General features: G+C 38.8%; 1 protein-coding gene across 13 annotated transcripts in view; it reads left to right on the forward strand.

The window, feature by feature from the left end:
* ADAM22 (ADAM metallopeptidase domain 22) overlaps positions 1-22,084 on the forward strand; it is a 131,496-nt gene extending 109,412 nt beyond the window's left edge. For 3 of the 13 annotated variants that reach the window (XM_064409239.1, XM_064409275.1, XM_064409240.1), the window contains 6 exons: positions 6-106; positions 672-738; positions 3,536-3,646; positions 5,723-5,809; positions 13,249-13,372; positions 14,636-22,084. In XM_064409239.1, the coding sequence (XP_064265309.1) occupies positions 6-106; positions 672-738; positions 3,536-3,646; positions 5,723-5,809; positions 13,249-13,372; positions 14,636-14,656 (511 nt within the window). In that variant the 3' untranslated portion in view covers positions 14,657-22,084. The remainder of the gene's footprint in view (positions 1-5; positions 107-671; positions 739-3,535; positions 3,647-5,722; positions 5,810-13,248; positions 13,373-14,635) is intronic. The other 10 variants (XM_064409250.1, XM_064409303.1, XM_064409266.1 and 7 more) reach the window with 4 other exon arrangements.
* The last annotated feature ends 813 nt before the right edge of the window (positions 22,085-22,897 follow it).

Consider the following 22,897-nt stretch of genomic DNA (forward strand, 5'->3'; position numbering starts at 1 on the left):
TCCAGGTCAAATGGATTATCTCATTCCTGGAGTGAAAGGATCCCAGACACAAAACATATTTCAGACATTTGTGAAAATGGGAGGCCTAGGAGTAATTCTTGGCAAGGTAAGTGTGAACCACTGTGCTGGCCAGAGTGGAAACCAGCCTCTGGACCACTGCTGCTCTGCTGAAAGGTTAGCTGATCTTAGGATAGCAGCATGACTCCTTAAAATTGTGCTAATTGTTATTAACTTGGAATTAGGATTTAGCAACACCCTACGTAAGTGCCTTTTTTGCACAGTGCTTTGTCACAAAGACATTACACTTAATTTCTCCCTCCAGTGTGAGCTAACATGTAAAAGAGAAAGAAATCTATTCACTATTGACAGCTTATGTGATTTTATCAGGCAGTGTTAAGTGTTTTTCTTGAAGTGTAGTGATTTAATCAAATAACAGCTGAAATAATACCTATCCTCTGTAGAGTTGCAGCAAAAAGTAGAGAAAGCTAACCTAAGTGAGATAATTCAAGAGGAACAGACCTGTGAGATTTAAATCATTCAAATTAAAGATTAATGGTTTAAAGTTAAAGGTAGCAAGTCTTTTGCTATGGATGCAAAAAGAATATACAGTTTGGCATGGGGCAGGTGAGTTTCAAGTTGTTTTACTGTCTTTGTCCTTTGATTTCTTTCAGGTAATATAGGAGGAAACAGAAAGAAAGTCAGAGGCAAAAGATTTAGGCCACGGTCTAATTCAACTGAGTAAGTCTGAATTTAAAAAAGCAAAGCCAAAAAGTAGAGTTTTCATATTTGTGTTTTGTAGATGGAAATTAAGAGTATTGAAAAGTAGACAGCTGCATTTTTGCTCTCTGGCCATTCTGATTGCTGACTGATAATCTGGTAAATGGTTTGGCTAATGTATTACAACCTCTTTTTATGTATTCTTTAAAAATTAACTATTAATTTTCTTTTTTTATGTAGGCTTCCTCACAGTCGTTCCCATAGCAATTCCCAATGATGGTGGCAGCCTGCACCATCACTGCAGGCTTTTGTCTACAGTAAACTGCCATTGCTGAGTGTATCCTGGTTCAATACTGAGTTTCTGATAACCTGACTGTTTCCTACCCTTGTCTTCACCTTGGGTTGAGCCACTGCAGAGTTAGAGATTTGTATCTCTGCATACCTTCCTGGAGGTTTTAGGAGAGATATCTGTCTGCTTTGAGAGTACCTTGAAGTTTGCCATTGTAAGCCTGAAACAGCCAGTCTTGACTAAGCCCTGCGATAAATGGGTAATTAAAGTCTCTACCAAGTGACAGACCCCCAGACATTTCTACTACAGCTGAGAGTTGCTGGCTTATTGATTTCATTTCCTAAAGAGCCCATGTGTGCAATGCTTGCCACACAGGAAGAGCCTTTCTTATATACTTAAGCCTATTGGTTCAGGCCTCTCTTGTGAATGAGTGGTGAATGGCTGGAAACCTCTGGGCTTGTCAAAAGCATTAGCCTGCTCTTACAGCACTTACACCCCACATGAATGGCCCCTTCTTTGACACTGATGGCAGTGACAGTGTCCTTCCCCATATCATGACTACTAACTTTGCACCTTGATGGGCAAATGAGCTTGATACCAACCCTGCTGTAAGCGAATAATGCTAACTGCTCCCTGGGCCCCATTTTCTTTGGTTTGGGGATTTTGAGTTTGTTCTGAAACTTTTCTGTCATCTACAGTGCACTGTCTTGAGGTGAGTAGGCTCCAAAAGGGTTCCTAGAGAAAACCCTATATTACAAATTACAGAAACAATACTTCGATGCGCATTGCAATTATAACATTGCATGGTCAAAATGGCATCATGGAATTAGAAATTTTAGCCCTTGGAGGAGTTTATCTCAAGAGTCTCTGTGCTCTTTGTGCTGATAAACTCTGAAATGTTATTTTGCTCGTTTTCTTTTCTCCTTGCATGAGATAGCTTGATAAAATCAAAATTAGTCTGGCCAATCTGCCAAAAATAGAAATGAGATTTGGTCTGAGAACTTTGGAGCATTAAATAAGCAGGCAGAGAGAGATATTTTGAGTTGGAAACATTTTTCCCTGTATATTTGTTTCTCTTTTAAAGGTGCCCCTGAATTTTCACCTAATTCTCTGCTTTCCTTCTTGCTGCTTGTTACGGTGGTGTCTCAACCCAGCAGCAGCCCTGATGCTAGAGGGAGGAGGCTTGTATTTCCCAAGGGCCATGCAGTAACCTTTTGGGGATGAAGCACAGTGTGTGTGCTCCTGGGAGAGGCCTGCCAGGCAGGAAAGTACTCTTTCTCCTTATTGGGTCTGTCCTGGACTGCACAGGCCTGAATGGCTTGTCCGAGTCTCCTTGGCAGTCCTGTCACCAGCTGGAGAGAGAGCTCCCACTGAAAGATCCTCATGCTGTGTCAGTTCAGTGGGGAATGGGGAGAACTGCCAGGGCTATTAGACAGCAATTATCTCTCTGGTTAGAAGGACACCTTGTTTTGCAAGAAGAGAAAATGGACTTAGAATGATCTAACTGTGACCAGCATTTAGTCATTTAGGAAAAAAAAAACAAAAACAACACCAGCTGCTTTGAGGATGCTGCAGAATACATGGAGACTTTTCCCAGACCAATTTACCTTTCTACCTTGTCTGGAAAATACAGAATATTATTGAATCTGTTCTGAAGCAGTATTTAGAAAGTCAGCTTGTGTGGCCCTTAGGAGTCTAATAAAGCATACTTGCTGATATGGAAGAAAAAGGATAACAGTATTGATCTCCTGTAATAAGCAGACTGTAGTTAACCATTATAAAATTGTGTTTATTAATGCCATACCTTGTGCAGAATTCAATTTTTTTAAGCAGGAGCACACTGGTGTGGTTGCCTACAAAGATACTTGTATGCATAGGTCTGCAGTAACTGCACACATTATGCACATGTTTGTTTTTTTTTTTTTTGTATACAGCCAAGAATCAAATAGAATTATGCCATTAAGCATTTAAACAAAATATCTTAAGGACTGAGCAGGGTTTGAAGTCTGCAGCCTTCATGAGCAGCACTGACAGGGAGTTGCAAACATTTTGGGCAGCTCCTGAAAAATGTCCTGCTCACACCTTTGTGTGACCCTTGCAGCTAGCATATATGAACAAGGCTTATGCTAAACATAGAGCTCTGAGGATACTGTTAAAGATATTTTGAGACATTTTTAATTGGTTTTGGATGTTTGATAACAAAATAATTATTCTTTACTAAAGGCAGATGGTTTATTACATGTGGAATGCCAACAAGCCGAATACTTTTCCAGAAACATGGCTGATGAAATGCCCTGATAAATAGTTCTCTATTAAAATCAATTAGAATTATCCAGGAATTATGAGAGTTTTCTGAATAAGTTGACAGTTTAATTGGGAGCTTGTGTTAAAACAGGTCCCAGAACAGACAGCAATTTGGACCTTTGTTAATTTGCACTGCTTTTCCTATAAGCATTTGTCTTCCTCGTTGTTATAACTGATACGAACGTCTTTGGTTTAGACTTTCTATTATATATTGTCTTTTTGCAGCCGGGTAACCCATGCATCTGAGCCTGGGCTTTCTCTCGCCCACCAAATCCCTGCCCAAGGCATAAGCCCAGGGGGTTCCGACCACCCCCAAACAGGGAGTCAGGATCACAGGTCAGTCTCACCTGCCCCTGCACTCTGGGCTGCCATTTTGTCCTGTGAAAAGTCCCTTCCCTAGTATCCAATAGTTTCACTGTGGCAAACACCGTGACTGCTTGGAGGTGCTCCTGCTGATGCAGCGCTAGCTACCCTTCCTCCTCGCCAGCCTGAGGAGTATGAGTACTCTTGAGCCCAGGTCTTTTGCCTTGTTGCATGTTGCGCTACAAGCCGAATCGAGCTGTCCGTCTAGCTCTAGGCTTATGCGTAAGGACACCTTGTTTCAAAGCAGAATTTCTCACCCAAAGGAAATGTGGTTTCTGGTCATTGCTAATGAACATGTGGCCAGAAAGATCAGCCTGAGGGCTTTCCAGTGGTATCATGTAGTGGTCTGCAGTCTTGAGTTTAACCTTTCTGTAACAGATGGATTGAGGTAGTGAATGATGGTCTGTAATACACCCAGACCCAGGAAACCCTGCAACATGGTTGTGCAACAATTGCATGCTTTGATAGCACCTTACACTGTTTTCTAATACAGGAAGCCAGACTGGGAGTGTTTCATGGTTACCAAAAGACCCTTTCAGATGAAAAAAACTCAAGTTTAAAGTATTGCAGCAAGTACAAGAAAATTACAATTAAAGCTAAAGCAGAAGTTTATTAGTTCCTGGTGACGCTGGCATCAGCCTGTTGCTTCCCTTGTGGTTCATCTGGTTTGCTGCGCTACTGCTTTTGATGTTTTCTTTCTCTAAGACCCCAAGCTGGAAAGCATAAAGCACTCCCAATTCCTGATAGATAAGCGAGCTGAGGAAGCTACTGAGAAGCACTTGTGGCTGAGGGCGAGTACTTTCTGAGAGCTGTGGCTGTGCTTGCGCGGGGCGGGGAGGAGATGTTCCAGAGCAAAAAAGGAGCAAAAGAAGTTGAAAAAGTGCTGCTGCTTTTGTTATCATCGTTGTTTGAAATATGGAGGGGGTTGAATGACATGATTTGGCCCAACTTTTATTCATCTGAGCAATAACTTGCAAGGCCTGTTCCCATATGTGAGGTCATTGGAGTCACTCCCATAAATAAGGGTGGCAAGAACTGGACCAGAAGTATCAAAAATAACTTAAAGACAAACTTTCTTTACAATTTTCCTTAGTTACAATTTGTTTCCTATTTTGTTGTGCTAGTTTCTGTTGTAATAAGATGGTGATCACAAATAATCATTTGATTGTTGCCATTTATATGTCACAAGAACAAACTTTAAATTGGTCCAGGCAGACTCCTATTTTCTGCATCTCCCTTTTTTGATGACATGACAGAAGGGGAGGAATTTGCTTATCTTGTTATTGGGAAAAATTTGTTACAAAAACATTTTCTTCCTTGGTAATTTGTTGTCAGATAATTAAACATTATCTTTATTTCATAATTTTCAAGTAACTAATATGAGTATACAACTCAGACTTTTCTTCTTAAAAAATGTGGTTTTGGTGTTAATACTGCTTCTGTAAAACTTGAGATAATTCTGCAGCCTACCTCCATTAAAGCCAAACTAAATGAACATTGCAAAAATCAGAGGGTTGTTTGCCTGTAAGTGTAAAAATTGTCACTATAGTGGCAAAAACCTCAAACCTTTTAACACAATGAGGCTGAAATTCATTCCTGTAAAAAGGGTCAAGCCCAAGATTCTGTGGTCTTTTAGGCATTATCTTGCAATTTATCTAGATGGGTGCAAAAGTGTGTCGTTGGTAAGCAAATGTTGTGATTGAGGCCAAAATGCCCCTTCATCCTTATTTTGAGATGATGAGGGAGTTCAAACCATGAACTTAATGCTGGCCCTCTGCATAGGAGTGAATTTTACCCTTAAGGCATTAAATGAATGATGTATCCCAAAGAGTTTCCAGGTTAATCAAACATATGAGTCTTGTTGTAGGTCAGATTTTCTCATGCAGTTGTACACATTGCCTAGTCCTCACCCAAACCCATACTGATTTATTTGCCATATTCACTTGCATTTTGGGGATGAAGACATCCTTGCTAAGCTTGTGCTGTGTGTTCTCAGATTTTCTATTCTTGTTCTTCTGCTTTCTCTGTTCCTTCCATTGCTTTCTGCAGGTATTTAAATCCATGGTTCAAAAGAGAATATAATGTAGCTAAGTGGGTAGAAGATGTGAATAAAAACACAGAAGGACCATACTTTAGGTATTTTGTAAATTAATTCTATAATTCTCATTTTTAGAGCTGTTCCAGCATATACAAATATCTTGGGACTCCTACCTTGTATAAATCAATACAAGTTACTTAGGTGCAAAGGGCCTCTCTTCTTTTGCTGCATTTTGATGTCTGTTTTTGGCTTCATGTGCAATTTACAATTCTTTTTCTGAATGTTTTAATGAAGCCATTGAAAAGGGTGTTTGTAGTGCATGCGTTCCCACCATCATCTATAGCTTGTAGTAGCTTTCTCATCATTTTATGCCAAATAGTGTTTTATGGGCATGAGACATATTTATCACTAATAAAATAGTATTAACTTAAATAGAATGTTAATTTACTGAAGCAAGTGGTTTCATGACACATTGACTCTACCTACTGTCTTATATAGTGCATACCAAATTTTAAATGAAAAAGGATTAAAAAGTAGTGGCATTTTACCCTCAGCCGGCAATGAAATAATTTATATATTGTAATTGGAAAACTAAATTTATGAGAATATACTCTGTGCTCTAATTGTCAAACTGCTAATGAATCTGTTACAAGTGAGGTAGGGTTCAACCAAAAATGTAACATGTTTTTGAAAGGGAAAAGTGTGCATTATCTGGTACATTCCAAGTTACAGAGAAAAAGCATACATGAGGCTGGGCCACTGTTGGACATGAATCAAGAGACTGAGAATGTTGCAGTATATTCCCAAAAGACACAGTCCCACAGTGGAGACAGATCTGTGCATCAGCTGAAAAAATGAGCCAGCATAGGAGAGAATGGAAGACAATTTATGACAAATAACATAAAGCATGAACAAAATCCATGAAGCTGTAAGATGACATATCAAAAATGAAGATAGTTACAGAAACACAAATCAAAAGAATAAGCAAAATAGCAAAATCTTCAGCCAAAACAGTGAAGGATGGTAAGAACAAGTAAATAGAATCTTAATTAATTTTGCCACACAAATAGACCTAATAATAGTGCAACAGGGCAGAAACATACACTAAATGTGTAGTGTACATTTAGGAAAAAAATGTGATGGGAGTTTTATCACAGGGTACTAATGAAATATGTTTATTCCAATAGTAACACTGGCAGACATTAAATGGCAGGATAGGAATTTTGTAATTTTTAGAACTAAAAATGTCCTGAAGTCTTAAAACACCATAAAATTTTTACTTTTAGAAAGCATTTCTGTTTGTTTTCAACACCTTGTAAATCACAGATGGAGTAAGCTGCAAGAAAGGTTTCCAGTGATCAAATAGGAAAAATGAGTAAACTTTGGCTTGTCAGCCCTGATCTCAGTCCTGCAAAGGGATAAGAGATCCCCAATGCAAGAATCCAGGGGTTACAGGAGGTTGGTTTGATTTTGCCAGTCGGTATTAGACAAGTCTCTTGGTACCTGGACATTCTGGCAGGGAATATTATGAGTCTGGTTGTTTCAGCGCTGGGATACAGGGTCCAGGTCTGGTGTTTGCAGTTCAGCTATCACATTCTAGGACTGGGGAGATCTAAGCCCAAAAAAAAAAACACAGAAAGGACTGGAGAGCCTCAGGCTGTTCAGTTTAAGGGAGCAGCTGAACACTTAGCTGAGCATGAGGTCCACATCACTGCATATGGAGCAAAATCTCTGTGTGTGGGAGGTCCTTTAGATTTTCAAACTAAGACTGATAATGACCAAAGGTAACTGGAAGCTGAAATTAGGCAAACTCACACAGGAGGTGAGGTGTGTTTTATTACCAAAACCTTTTCTAAAAATAGCCTCTTGACCTTTATTGTTTAGGCAAGGTCAAGAGCTTTCCACCATATCATAACCCCATAGCTGTCTTTCAGGTTTTTTGTATCAGAAGCCCTGTGGTAGCCATAAACAAACACATTGATGGAATATAAAGATACTGCTATTTTAATACAGGTTACTTAAAATGGTTTAGTTAAACAAAGTTAAAAATCTGTTTGCATACTCATAATTTGATTTTCATTTTTTTCGTATCAGTATATTTTTATTTAGTAACTAGATTAAATTGATGGGAGTGTACCCTGTCCCTGAGGGTATTCAGCTGTTACACTGAGTGAGTCACATTTCTAATTGTATTTGAGATAAAGCAAGCATTTTTGGCATATAGATGAGAATTAAGCTGACCCATGTGAGTTTTAAAGGCTATGTATCAGCAGAGATGAAACATAAATCAAATTTTTTGCACCACAGAAGCTTACTAATCACTGCCTGCAGCAGTTACCCTTAGAAATCAGAGAGCAACTAGAATAAATTTAGAAATCTGTATTGTCCTAATTAAATGAGGTAATCATGGGGAAGTTTTCTGCAGATACATTATGGAAGGCAAAAGATCAGATCGCCTGAGATGAATTGCCATGGGTTTACAAGAGGTTGAACTAACAGTTTCTCCACAAAAATCAGATGCAATTTTGCTTAATGTTAGCATGGACAGGAAAAGACTGGTAAGAATGGTGGGTCAGAACATCTTGTGGCTGGGTTGTGACCCTGGGCCTGTGAATTGATTCACAAACAGAATGAAACAGATCTTACTTGATAAACTAGAACATCAGGCTGAATTCAGACTGTCCAGCTGGTATTATATTTTATGAGTCAGGGTCCCAGAATAAGGCATTTACACCAGATATTTAGCTGAGTAGTATTCATGTCGCTAATCATCTTTGCCTTCTCTGTTCTTTTAAATGTGTACGGCTGTTTTGCTTGTCTCCCTGTAGTTTTAGGAATAATATGCTGATCACTGGTGATCTTGTAGGAAAAGTTGAAATAGAATAAGGAAAAATGACAAAAACGCTTTCTAGGAAAATTGCAGATTTTCAGAAAATAGGGATATTAGTCATCACCCAGATTTTCTCCATCTACATAAATACCCTGTGTAAATCATAATTTGTATCGCTAACAGCTGATTTCCTAATAATTTTTTTCTAGTCTACAAGTCTGATGGGTATATAATTTTTCTATAATTTTCTATATAATTACTTTTTATAATGATAGTAATAATAGTAGCTGGTGTCTGACACCAGAAAACTCCCTAGTGTGGGATTCCCATCTGTAAGAAAGAGATCTGTGAAGAAAACTCTCATTTTCCTGCTTAAAGTCCAGTCTTGATTTTAATTTTTAATGTTATAACCATATAACCTTAACAATAAAATCAGGCAGGAAGCCTCACCCTGATTTTAGCTTTGCTGTAAGGGACATAATTTTATGAATGTGCTAGTACTGCTTATTCTTGCTACTGCCAATTACAATATCCACTACACAGGCTGACCTTCTGGAATATAGTTAAGGATTACTCAGAATTCTCATTGAATCTGAAAGACTTGATGGAGCCATGATGGAATCAGAAAACAAAATGCCAGAAACCCCAAACATGGCATTTCTGTTATAAACAAAAAAGACTAGAAGACACCTTCTAAAGCGTTGAGCCACCTACATTTGATTTAATGCTAGTATTTACAATAAGTCATATTTTATGAGATATTTAAACACAAAAGTGTTTTACAAACAAAGGGTTTTTTTAGATAGAGACCCAGAGCACATAACCAGAAAGAAAATAGCTGTCCCATATTAGAAGGGCATTGAGAAGGGGCATGGAAGGAGGAGAGAGTAGGCTGTCATTTCCCTCCTATTTCTAATGTGCTTTTGTGTCCTTGATTTTTTCTCAGTTTATCTTCAGCTGACCATCTCCATTACCTTCTTTTGTGAGCATCCAGCTGAGGCCAGAGCCCTTGGCATGCTGCTCTTGCTGAGGCAGCTCTAGACTGTGCTTAAAATTAAAAAACAAACAAACAAGCCTTTTCCCTATTACAAAATACTGTTATTGTTGGCAGGAAATGGAAAAATGCCTACTGATGTTAGTAGGATCAGGATTTTGTTTCAAGGGTTAGGGAGAAGAGTTCATTGAAGCATGTGAGTGCCTGCTTTGGAGGCATAGTTCACTGCTCCAAGTGACAGCTCAAACCATAACCATTGTCTCTTCTGCAGCCCCTCCAGGAGCCTCCTCTCCCCTCTGCTGTGGCTTTTTCTGAGGACATGTGTGCACATCTGCAGCTTTAAAAAGGAACTTTAAGATGTTTAGCCACACCAGTGTTTTTAGAAGATCCTAACTTCCTTATGTAAGATTTAGGCTGATGATGTCATACAAAGAGCTGAATCCACAGCAGCAAAGGTCAGATTAGGCTGATAGGATCTATATTTGGGCTTTCAGTGTTTTCACCAGGTTGAACGTTAATTGAATTTCATTACATTATTTCAGTCTGCAAAAGAGAATCACTCACAGTTCATAAACAGTTCAGATCTGTCACGACCACCTGCCTTGAGTTCAGCTAAAATGACACTCAAAATTGTAGGATGTTTAGTTGTGTGACCAGGTGACACATTTGGCACTGTTTCTTGTGGGTCAGCATTTGCTGTTTAGGGACAAGAGGCCACTGCAGGGACTGCTTCCAGATGTCTTCTTGCTGCCACAGAGTTTGTTGTGAATCACAAAATGGTCTTCACACACTTTTAGTTTCAGCTTTCAGGACAGAAAGACACAAAGTGGCTACTCTATCTTGCTTTCTGGTCAAAAATTAGAATTTTTGCAGTGAGGTGCATGCCTTCATTTGGGGTTGGCAGTAAAACCTCTCAATCTCTGTCGTGGTGTGTACTGGTTTCTTGTGTAAGTTTCAGCTGGAAGCAACATCTGGCATGAAAGCTAATGGATTTGATTGCAGGAGAACTGAAACCCTAGTGAAAGCTAAGCGGATCCCACCCTTGACCAAAACTGCCAAGTTTTCCTACCTTTAACCCCAGCATTACCTGCAAGTGTCCCTGAATGCTGTCTCTCCATCCCGTAAATGAGAAAGAGCCAGACATGACCTTTCTCATTTAAAGTATATGTAAATCTGGGATACACAGCACATACACAATTGCAGGGCACAACCTGAAAGGTCATCAAAACCACCTCAAACAATGTTGTTTATCACAGAAGATGCACTGTAAGATCTGTGAGCATATGCTGAGTCGTGTGTGCTCACAGTCTCGGTAGCTGGCACTAAAGATGACAAAAATCAGCACATAACTCTATAACAAAAATAAGTGGTGAGGCCCTGTGAGGGGAGGGCAAGGTCATTTCTGTAAGTGTGCAACTGCATTCTTGATGTGTTGGCTGTAGTGTTGCAGCTGAGCAAAGCTCACATCAGTTAGATGTGGAAACTGCAGGTGAGGAAAGGGGTTTGAGAAGAAGAATATGTAGGCAGCTACACTGGAGGCTTGGCAGCATTGTGTTTGAGTATGGTGCAAAGCTTCCTGGAGGAAAGGCTCAGTTAGGGTTCCTGGTCAGGGAACCTGCTTGTGCAGGGAAACTATACAAGATGCCCTATCCTTTGGGGGATTATTACTCCTTCCAGGATACTCTGCTCAGATGGATGGACAGGAAGATTGGCTGTGGCTTTTCCTCTCACTGTGGCCTTCTCTTAGAATATCTAAAATATGAAGAGCCTGTGGTGTGTTGGAAGTGTTGCGCCTGGTGTGGTGAAAGAGATGGGAGACGCCTTCATTCTGTGCCACCCCCCTGGCTGTGCTACGTTGTAAATGACTTTCTGATAGAGCTTGCCAAGTCAGATTCCACTAGCCCAGCTCCTTGTTTCTGATCTCCAAGTGCACTGTTGCAAATTTTAAAATGAAAATTTGAAATTCTACTGCAGCAATGGGGTAAAATTTGTGAATAATTGGATTACTAATAATATGTAAAATCTGCTCTCCTTATTTTTCCCCCTCCCTCTTCTCCTTATATTCTTTATTCCAGATCCACAAATAGTTTATTAGTGATAGTCCAAGTGGGGGCAGAGATGAGAGGACTTGTATGGATAGTGAACATCAGGGCACTGTTGGCAGCCTTTCCCTAGAATTTTTTTTTTAAATTACCTTGTTTTCTTGCATGCACAGTTTGGTGCCCAGATCCATGATGTCGGACATACAGAAACCTTGTTTTATACTGCAGTAACTGTTTCAGGATTTTTCTTCCTGAAAACATTGGTGTATGTCCAGTTCATCTTAATGGGTGATCAGTGTGCAGGTACTGAAGACGTATGCTTCCATGTTTGGATAATTGTACCAATGCAAATCTCTTCAGTGTTGTTGAACTTAGAGACTACCACATGAGGCATTAGAGGATCATGAGCCAGAGTGGAGAGCTCTCATCATATAATTTCCATTGACACCTTGTTGCTTGTGGCTACCATCAGTCATTGTTTGTATGGGAGGCAAGAGAATCTTCTATTGTAGGGAGCTACAGACACAACAAAATGATACAATAGTCCAAAATAAGAGTACAATTATTTAAAGGTAAATAAATTTCACTTATTATTATTGAAACTTTCCATCTTCAGGGACACATTAGCTCAGAAGATACTAGATAGCAGTGCTCAGGGAAGGCTGAGTGATGTGCCTACAGTATTAAAAGGCCTCCTGTGTGAATGCCCTTGGTCTGCACAAGAGAACAAGGGGGCCAGGATAGCTCAATTTTTCTACTTTGAGGCCTTTTTTTCATTTTACTCTGCCCAGATTTAGAGTCTAATAGGAACCTCTCAAGTGGGAAAGTGCAGAATCTCAAAACAGAAGCATAAGAGTTTTTCTTGGGTATAAAATTTCAGTCAATAATGTGCTGTTGCCTTATTGACATGAAAAGAATGCCTTTCATGTGATACAAACATTTACTTGCTCCTGCTTACTCTACTCACCTTGTACAGAAATGCTGATTGCCATTGACTAATCAGTCCATTTTTGTATATTCTCATCAGACTCTTTCTTTGGCTGGAACAATATGCACTGTATGATGCTTGCATGTATAACAACTTGTTATTAGCACTTTGTATATGCCTTTGTTACTTCACAACTAACAGTTTGGCCTCCAAATGCATGCATTTGTGTAAATTAATGTTACAAAAATAATAGATTTATTTGCTATGTTTGTATCAATTTAGGAGATATGTCAGATATGCATAAAGACACATAATTGCCATTTAGTCACTGCGAGAAGACATTTGTTCAGCTTGTATTTATACAATTACTGTTTCTATTTAGGCTTTATAATGCCATGTTTATCTTTTAATTCTGTATTTGTTCAATTGCAGATTTGTTTTTTAATAATTTTATAGTTATTAATTACAGTACCATATAAAACAGTTTAAGAAATATTTTTCTGTTATACAATTCTAATAAGAAGTAGCAAATTTTTTCTTCCAATGTTCCTGAAATCTCTAAATACCTTTATTCATATAATGAAATTATAAGACTACTGATCAAGCAATTTTATCCCCCTGATATTGAGCTAATAATAAGCTATATTCTTGGCTCTGAACCAAGCTTCAGAGTAATGGCAGTTGCTGTTGCAGTGCTAGAATGCAAAGACATCACATTTATTTTATGTGTTTCAACATCTCAGGACACTGTCTCCTGCAAAGTCTCCATCTTCATCCACTGGATCAATTGCTTCCAGCAGAAAATACCCTTACCCGATGCCACCACTTCCGGATGAAGAGAAAAAAGTCAACAGGCAAAGTGCCAGGGTATGTGTCCCTCTTCTCTCTGCATTTCACCAGTGACTTGATTTACTGATAGTTTTTCAAAAGGAAGATTAACAGATTAACACCTTTGACCAACAAGGAGGGCTGGAGTGGCATTTCCTTTGCACCCTGAAGTTCTGAAGCTGCTGAGCCTCTGGCAGCAATGAAGGCCTTGACAGCTGTGTTTACAGGCAGCTTTTCAGGTTGCTCTTGAAGCTGCCCTGAAGCCCAGATTTCACTACTTTTCTTTTTCCAAGCCGAACATGTGCCCTGGACAGCCTTTGGGCTGCAGAGTACAGGCAGCCCTGGAGCAAGTGGTGTGTTTGGCTCTCCTTTCTTACCCCTTCTCCCAGAAGCTCTCATTCAGGCTGCAGGGATAGCTGCTTTCCAGCTTTATGGAAATGTAAAAATTTCCAATTATGGAGCATGTGGAGCAGTTACAGGCCTGGAGGGACTTCACTGCTGTGTGACCTGATCCCACCCTGGTCCCCCTAGAATGACCAGGAGCTGCTGGAATGCCTGGTGGATAGTAACAACTCATAAGGAGAGATTTCCAGATGCTCCAAAAGGCTTTTATTTCCTTTGTGTCAAGTCAGACATAGCAGATATTTGATTAAGCAAAAAATTCCTGAAATTTGCTTTAGGAGCTTTACTTGCAATACCCTTGGTTCATGTTGCTGATGTTGATGAGATTCTCATCACTGTTCTCTGTCCTTTTTTTTTCAAGAAAAAAGGAATGGAGTGCTGCTGAGGGAGCCTGCAAGCTGCTCCCCCAGTGCTGCTTGGGGCAGAAGATTGTGTGAGGTGCAGCACAGGGGCTCCCAAGGCAGCTTGGAGCCTGGGCTGTACTGATGTGTCTCAGCCCTGGAGCTGCTTTGGCAGTAGCTCAAACCCACAGCAGGAAGTCATGTTGCTCTGAGCAGAGTTAGGCAGATGAAAATGGGAAGTTATTTCTCCACTAATATTACCGTAACTCTAAGGTAAAAGCTGTCTAGTACAAGTTTGATGCTACACTGACATTTCTCTTTCAAAAAGAAAAGTGAAGTCCCAGTCATGGGCATTTACTATGCTGACTGCAAGTCGTGCTGAAATGCTCAAGACTGTCTGCTCACTTGGTGAACACACACCCACCAGAGGCTGGGAGGAGATTGGTGACCCAAGTGATGTAGATGCAGTTCCCCAAACAAGCTCCTTGCACTGTTTGGGTCACAACCTGTTTTATCTTGGTGTTCAATGTGTGTTTGTGTTTATTTTCCCTCTCTCCAGCTATGGGAGACATCCATCTAGCTGCAGTGTTTTCCTGGGGTCACATCAGAACTGTTTACTTTGGATTTTATAGAAACTCAGCATCACTGAGTTACTGCACATTCATCTGCTCTTCAGACAATTCGAAAGATCAACAGAGATGCCCGTGATATCACAGTGATAACCTCCTGTCATGTGGAAAGGAAAAAAACAGTCTTTTTTTTTCTTTCTTTTTTTTTTGTTGACTTGTATTTTATGGATTTGATGAACAAACAAAATAATAGCATTTGACAGAGAATAATTAGCTCAGATGTGGCAAGGCTGTTCTGCATGGTGACCTAGAATCCCAACTGCAGTCTATTTGCCAGTCCTGTGTAAGAGAAGTTTTTCTCTGGTTTACTGCAGTCCTGAGTCAGACCAGAGTGGAACTGAGAATGTGCCTCACGGAGAGCCCAGCTGATGTAAACTTGTACGCTGTATGCATGAACCTTGTGTTCTTTACTTTCCACATGTAGGGGAAAAACAACATACTGTAGTAGAGACTAGCATGCAGGAGTAAGAAATATAGGAAATTTTTTTTTTGTGACAGGATTTCAAGCTTTGAAAGGCAACTATTTGACACAAACCGCAAACAAAGATTATATCTCTTTTTTTTTTTACCTTACATGTTTATAATCTCAGTATACAGATTGTATATATGTAAACTTTCAATAATGTCAAAAATAGCTGTTATACGTCTGTGTATTTTGCCAAATGCCTAAAGAAACAGTCATGACTAACATCATCACACTTCAGATTTTCTATTATTATGAGCAGGCATCCTCAGAAATACAGAAAGTACAGTACTGTAAAACTGTGTCTCTCAGAAACTGGTGTTTGACCAAAATCTATACAACTTTTTCAGCATCTTACACTGTCTTGACAATCTCAATTGTACAGCAGACTGCAGAAACCAGTACAGCAGCACTTTGTCTTAAATCATCATAAAAGGAACCAGCCAAAATCCCTTGTTTGGTAAGATAACCGCTGTATCTTCTCACAGGTCTAATCAAGAATGATTCAGCAGACAACAGTCTTTAAGTCATGTGCAACCCAAACTTACTGGACATTTGGGAATACTTCTAAGTAGTCAATTCAGGATGTGGTGATGTGAAGTCTGTGAGAGTTGCTGTGTATTTTTGATAGAGCATTTCAGACACTGTTTTAGATGGCAAGGCATAGGCTTATGAGAAGCATAACGATTTCACTGCACTAGATAAATAACAGTGCTGAGCAAGTGGCCAGTTTCATTGCTGTCTTTCAATTCTTATTTGTTCCTGGAATTGCATTTACCATGTGCTTGAATGCTATGCTTGCTGCCCCTGAAACCCCCTTGACAATTTTTTGGGGCATAAAACTTCATTGAGCACAAATGAATTTAGCTTAAAAGGAATGGGGTGGGGGGGAACAACTCTTTACCATGTTAATCTTGTCTGTAACTTAATGGTTATATTTCTAACACCTGAGACTTCTAAAGGTCATTGTAAAGCAAATGACTTCTGGTTGGGAATTTTCAGTTAGTAAGAAACTGGACCATATTAAATCAGTTTATAATTCTCTGGTTTTCCAAAACTGACTACTTAGCTTCAGGTAGTACTATTGCAGAATAAAACACCCAACTCTGTGGTGCAGTTGAATACCCTACCCAACAGCTGTATGATTAATTAGATTTTATTGTAATGGGAACATCTATGGTGTTTCTGAATCTTCTACCTCTTTCATGTATTTCCTTTAGTAAGTGAACCCAACACTTGCAGCCTTTTAATGTATTTTTTTAACTTTTACGTCTCTCAATAAAGTCAGATATATGTAAGATTAAATTAAGAAATGTTTAAACATGTCGGCAGCTGTAAAATATGTAAGATTTTTAGAAGCACTATATTTTATGATTAGGCTGTATGTTGGATTATGACAAAATATTTGCCTTGGCATTCAAATGGTTTTCTCACAGTCAACAGGTCCTGGTAAGTATTTGGAAAAAGACAAATGTAAGTGAACACAAATGGGTGCAGTCTGACCATCTGGAAAGAGACAGTCAATTGTAACTGCTTTAGGGAAAGATTCTGCATTTTTGTGAAAGGTAAATATTTCATCAGCACGGAAGAATATTTTTTGCAAATATTTACTTTGAGTGTAGCTATCTGGATTAATGATAGTTGACAGCATGTAGCTTATGAAATTAGTCTGAGCCATAACTTGAAATCAATATGTCTTTTGTTGATTTCACTAGACTTTGAGCAGAACCCTCAAGAAGTTCACCCACATTAGGACATTATGATAACCTGATCATCACTGTATTACTCTGTTTCCTGGAAGCTGTTTTTCCCTCCCATATTCATATCTTGTCTTTAGTAACTGGACTGTTCATCATGGGCCTTTTATGGTATTTTTTTGGATACAAACTGGCATGTAGTTTTGAAGGATCCCGTTAGATTTCTGTACATATCTTATGTTTACCACTGCTTACTCTTCCCTTTCCATTTTTCCTTACCAAGAAGCAGCAAAATTTGGCAGACAGAACTGGAGATAACATGCAGGCTCTTTCTGCTATGTTCATAGCTTCTTGTTTTGCAAACAAATGGCCCTCCTGACTGTATTTTCAATGTCATACGTACTTCCAGCTTCTTTTGTTTTGGTATAATTCATTTGTAGCATATGACGATACACTTATGTGTGTAGCGTACCTTTAACAGTCACCCTCACATTTGGAGATATGTAGTGACTGGAAGTCTAGTTCAGAGTGCTAAATTTAAGTTAAATAAATGTTGACTCTCACTTTGGTGGTCTAGCGTGAGAATATCACAGGACTTGTGTTCTTGCAAAATTCTTCTGCAGAGAAGTTTGCGTCAGGTTGGTAACTTGGGATACCTGAACTGGCAGGGCCGTGTGAGCCTACCAAGCCAGTGGAGGTTGGACAGAGAAGTTGTTTGCTCACAAAGCTGTCATTTCCTACTTTTAAAATGTAGTATGTTGGAAAGCTGCCAGATTAATAACCTTGAAGATTGCAAATATTTTTATCCACTGTAGTTAGTTACGCTGGCAATAGCAATATAAACTGCTGCATAATACCTCATCCAGATTAAAATAGAGTACTTGTCACTAATATAGCACAGTCATTTTGACTAATTGAGACTCATGCTTTTATTTTTGTTTCATTTTAATAAATGATCTAGTTATTGCCAACTATGCGGTAGATGCCTGTTGAAGTGAGGAAGCCATGAGTTCTCAACTAGAAGTAATTGTTTATATGAGCATAGGACTGGCAGGATGAGATATACTTAAGTTACCTTTACGTATTTCAATGTAGGAGAACAATCTTGTGTAATTTGTAATAAAATTAATGTGACTAACTGATGGAGACTGAAAAATTGAGATTTTATCTAAAAATAATGCTGGACAATGATGCCGCATTTAACAAGTAAAGATTTACCTACCAATTCTGGATTTGTTGACTTAAGAACTTCAGTAATCTCAGGCAATATACCAGAGATAGTTGTGACTGAAAATTTACATGTAATTATTATATTGTAGTTGTTATATTTAAGTAAGTAGATTCAATTAGATTGTTAATTTTACAGAGCCTATCTTTACTTAAATTGTGACTAAAGTCACAACTTGCCAGTCACCTTAAGTGTGACTTGACTTTGAAGATGGCTTCTTCCAAATCATTTAAAGAGTTCCTGATTTATGAGATATTGAACCTGCTGAGCTCATGTGCTCATGAAATAATTTTGATTGTGCTATTGAACAAGTGAACCTTTGAGGTATAGTCTGAATTAAAATCAGAAAGAAATTGTGTCAATAGTTAGTGTACTGAAATCCTCTTACTCAGATCCCTATTGCTGGTTTGGACTGATTGGTCTTGTCAATGCTAATGTCACAACTTGTTTGAAAACCAGAGGTAAGAATGGGTACATACACTATTATAGCATGCATATACTACAAATTCTGACAAATATACTACAAATTTGCTGTAACTTCATTAATGAATTGATTAATGGATAGAATGTAATGTGAAAGAAGGACGAGGCTCCATAATCCTAAAGGATATACTCTTCAGTTGACTTGCTCTGTCATCAAATCCCATAGCTAGTTGTAAACAAAGTTATCAGACTCCAGTGTAAAACTCACAAGCTGTTCTCTTCCATCCCCTTTTCACTTCTACTGAAAAGAATTTTCATGAAACATTCATCCACTAACAGCCTCTGTGAGTTGGCTGACATCAGAAAGCTGCTAAGTTAGTCACCTTTCCACACTATGGATAGCATCTTTCCAATGCTGTTAATAATAGTAGGTTAAATGAGGCATTAAGAAGAAATTCTTTACTGTGAGGGTGGTGGGACACTGGCACAGGTTGCCCAGAGAAATTGTGGATGCCCCATCCCTGGAAGTGTTCAAGGCCAGGTTGGATGTGGTTCTGAACAACCTGGTCAAGTGGAAAGTCCTGCCCATGGCAGGGGGGTTGGAATGAAATGATCTTTATGGTCCCTTCCAACCCAGACCATTTAATGATTCTGTGATCTTTTGCTTGTGCTATAATCAGGTGATAATGCCTCATGTCTCATGGATTTTGCACTGGTTTTGCTTGGGGATGAGTTAATTTTCTTCACAGTAGCTGGTATGAGGCTGTGGTTTGGATTTGTGCTGAAAACACTGTTGATAATGCAGGGAATTTTTTAGTTATTGCTGAGCAGTGCTTTCAGAGCCAAGGCCTTTTCTGCTCTTCACATGCTCCACCAGCAATTGGGCTTGGGGTGCACAAGGAGTTGGGAGGGGACACAGCCAGGACAGCAGACCCAAGGAATATCCTAAACCATATGATGCCATGCTCAGCAACAATCCAGGGGGAAGGCTGGCAGTGAAGAACTGCAGCTCGGGGACTGGCTGAGCACTGGTCTGTTGATGGTGAGCAATTGTTTTGACTTGCGTCACTTGTCTTTTTTGCGTTTTATTTCTTTCTCTTAATTCCCTTTTCATTTTTTAAAAATTATAACTACAGTTATTTAATTTTAATGATTTAACTATTTTTATGTCAACCCATGAGTTTTCTCACTTTTACCTTGCCAATTCTCTTGCCATCCCGCTGGGGGCGGGGACTGAGCAAGCAGCTGTTCTGGGGCTTAATTATTTTGTGGTTAAACCAGAATGCTACTGGTAAATGGATGACTCAGCCATCCTGTGTCTCACCTTGTAGCATTTTTGAAGGCTAAGCCTCTTACTGTGAACCTAACAGTTCAGCTGTTTCCCATTTCTCTTGCTCCAAGTCTGAAAATCATGTGTTTCTTTCTCTAAATTGAGTTTCAGTGTCATGGGATAACCACGATATGATGTTATTTGCCTCATTTTTAAAGAGCTTGAGCATTTCAGTCTCCACTGAATACCAAGAATGGATGAGCTGATGACCCACTATTTGCATGGCTTCCAAATCTTATGTATCAGCAATATGGGATTTGACTTGGATCACATTTGACATGCTCAGTTGGTCGGATCTCAATGTTAATAACGCCAGGGTCACGGGTTCAATCGCCCTATGGGCCATTCACTTAAGAGTTGGACTTCATTATCCTTGTGGGTCCCTTCCCCAGAATATTCTGTGATTCCTGAAGACAAATTTGAATAAACTGCAAAAATATGTGCAGGTTATGATCCCATTACTGGACAGTGAAGTGAGGTTCCTGTGTGCACATAACTATTATCCTAATAAGGCAAGATAAAATGAAACAGTGAAAACAGAGCTGCAATACAGACAGGTCTCTCTTAAGTGTAATTTTGTCATAAACAGGAAAGGAAGTAATAGTTTCTATCATCTATGCTAAAAATATCCTCTGACAAGAGTAGTTTCAAAGTCAGCTTATGAAAACCATTTCTGTTGTCTCAAGTATGGATGCTGATGTAAACTGCAGCTTTGGAAACAGCATCTTGTGCACATGGTATCTTGTCATTCCACAACAGTTTTCTGCAAGTATTTAGAGAAAAGCAATACAACAGTCAACATTCCTATGTTATCTCAGCCAAGTAAGGAAAACAAGCCGTAAAAATAAGTTCAGAACACAGATATTGTTCACGCTTGAGATAATGTACCTGGCTTCAAAATTGGCTCACCTAGCCAGGTCTGGCAGTTTTGGCTCTTTAAAATCCAGTCTATACCAGTTTCAAAATCACTTCAGCTAAACCAGGTTTAAACTGTTTAAAAACCTGTGCTACTTAACATGGCCCATAATTGCCATGTAACTCAGAATGAGATGAGGAAAATTTGGGAAAATAAGCACAGAGCAGTTAAAAAGAAACATGTTATCTAAGGGAGAAGTAAAGGTGTCAACACAATTTTTAATTGCTAGAGCATAAAATGTCAAAGCAACAAACTTTTTTTTTTTCTGTTTCTGTATTCCTTTGAATAAAAAAATAAAGCTTTTGTTTTAAAAAAATCAACATGAGGCCTTAAGACCTTATATATTCTAACTTTAGCATGGAGAGTCTATTTTTACAACCATGTTAGAAATTCTGTATATAGGCCTGACTGACCTTGTAAGTGGAGTGGTGCGAGCAGCTAATCATGCAATATTGTAAGGCTCTGTAGAAAAGCAAATGCTGATTTAGTTTGATTATTGGTACAAGAACTCCTGCTCACTGCCTGTGTAGACTCTGCATACTTTACGCTTGGAAATACAGTCCAGAATATACTCAAACTGTGAATATATAACCTGATTTTTCTTTCCTTAAGGATAAAAATATATTACAATAGGTAATATTTTATATAGAATACAATACTTATTTTTATTGTTGCATAAATGCAAAATATTTTTTTCAGAATAGCAAAGCATTACAGAATTTTTAATCTGCTGGAGAAAACACTGTATGACCAGTTCTTTCAGCAAAGCTTTTGGGGTGGTATATACCAACTGACTCTGCCAGCTTCATTTTGTGCTGATGTTTAACTTGGGCATTGCTGTAAAAAAAAAAAAAAAGCTATTTTTTCACTCATACTAGCCATTATTGAAAGAGGCAAGGAGAATCATGTTTCACCACTGTGGCTGGGCTAGTATTGGAAAAAACAATAATTTGCATCATATCATTGTCTTTGCTAGTTAAAATTCCTTAAAAATCATACCTGATGTAATAAAAGCGCAAGATTTTGACAAACATCAAAATGAAGCACTTCAGTTTACAACTTTATAGCTTTGAGTGTGATATTTTTGTCATAAACATTACAGGCATTGGGCTGTTGAATGAATCTGGCTTTCATGTATCCAAAAAAACCCATTGCTTTTTATAAAATCAAATTGTTGTAATTTGGGGTTCTAAATTCCTGCTCACTTTTAATAATAACAGCGTCACAGTATCCACTTCTACAAGAGTATTTAATACAAATGCCTGTGGTTTTCAATGTTACTAACATATTGTAACATCAGTAAAGTGACTTTCAATGACAAAGATTGTGACGTGTATTTTGTTCTTCTGATTTGCTGTATTTAGCACTTTCTGTTTTATAGACCTCTATAAAATAAAGATGTTGCATGCACGGGAAAAGGCTAATAGAAGAATACACATGTTATTTTTCAAATTCCAAGATTGAAAATTATCCAGTGAGCTCCTCAAATCTTTGTCTTAGGGGCCTACAGTTCTCAAAGCAAAGTTAAAATTACTATTCCTTAGTTTGCATGTTTGAGGGCAACCTAGGAAAAATACCTATTTGAATCTATGCCTGGTGAGGCAAAGGTCAAGAGCAATCACCCCACTTGGTGTCATGTGAGTATCCTTCTCAGTATGCCTTGTGGGAAAGAGAAACCATCAATTCTGAGAATAAGTGTTTCTCTAAAGTAGGTAACTGGCATAATCAATCTACACTGAATCTACTCTTAATGGGGAAGCCATTTTTGCAAAGGTTTCAGGTGGCTTTTTTAAATGTTGATTTTTTAAATGTTGATGTAAAACAAAAAGCTATTTTTTCTTGAGGAAGCCAGAATTTTCTCCTGGCTTTCCAGTTTTCTCTGATTTATGTTTACAAGACTACTGAAAACCCTATTAGTTCACACTATTTCCTTGCAGCCCAGTAACTGGCTGGTGCCAAAATACCAATTCAGCCTGGGGAAATAAACTGAGCAAGACTTGAGTTTTGGATCCTTGGGTCTTGAGCGCTTTGGCCCACTTGATTCAGCTGTCTTCACTGAATTCCTACCCAGCCTCTTGCCCACACTCAGCCTATTCACTGTGACTGCAGAGTAAGAAACTGAGAAGACCTGGATG

Source organism: Passer domesticus, chromosome 1, assembly GCF_036417665.1.
Source record: "Passer domesticus isolate bPasDom1 chromosome 1, bPasDom1.hap1, whole genome shotgun sequence".
Lineage (NCBI taxonomy): Eukaryota > Metazoa > Chordata > Aves > Passeriformes > Passeridae > Passer > Passer domesticus.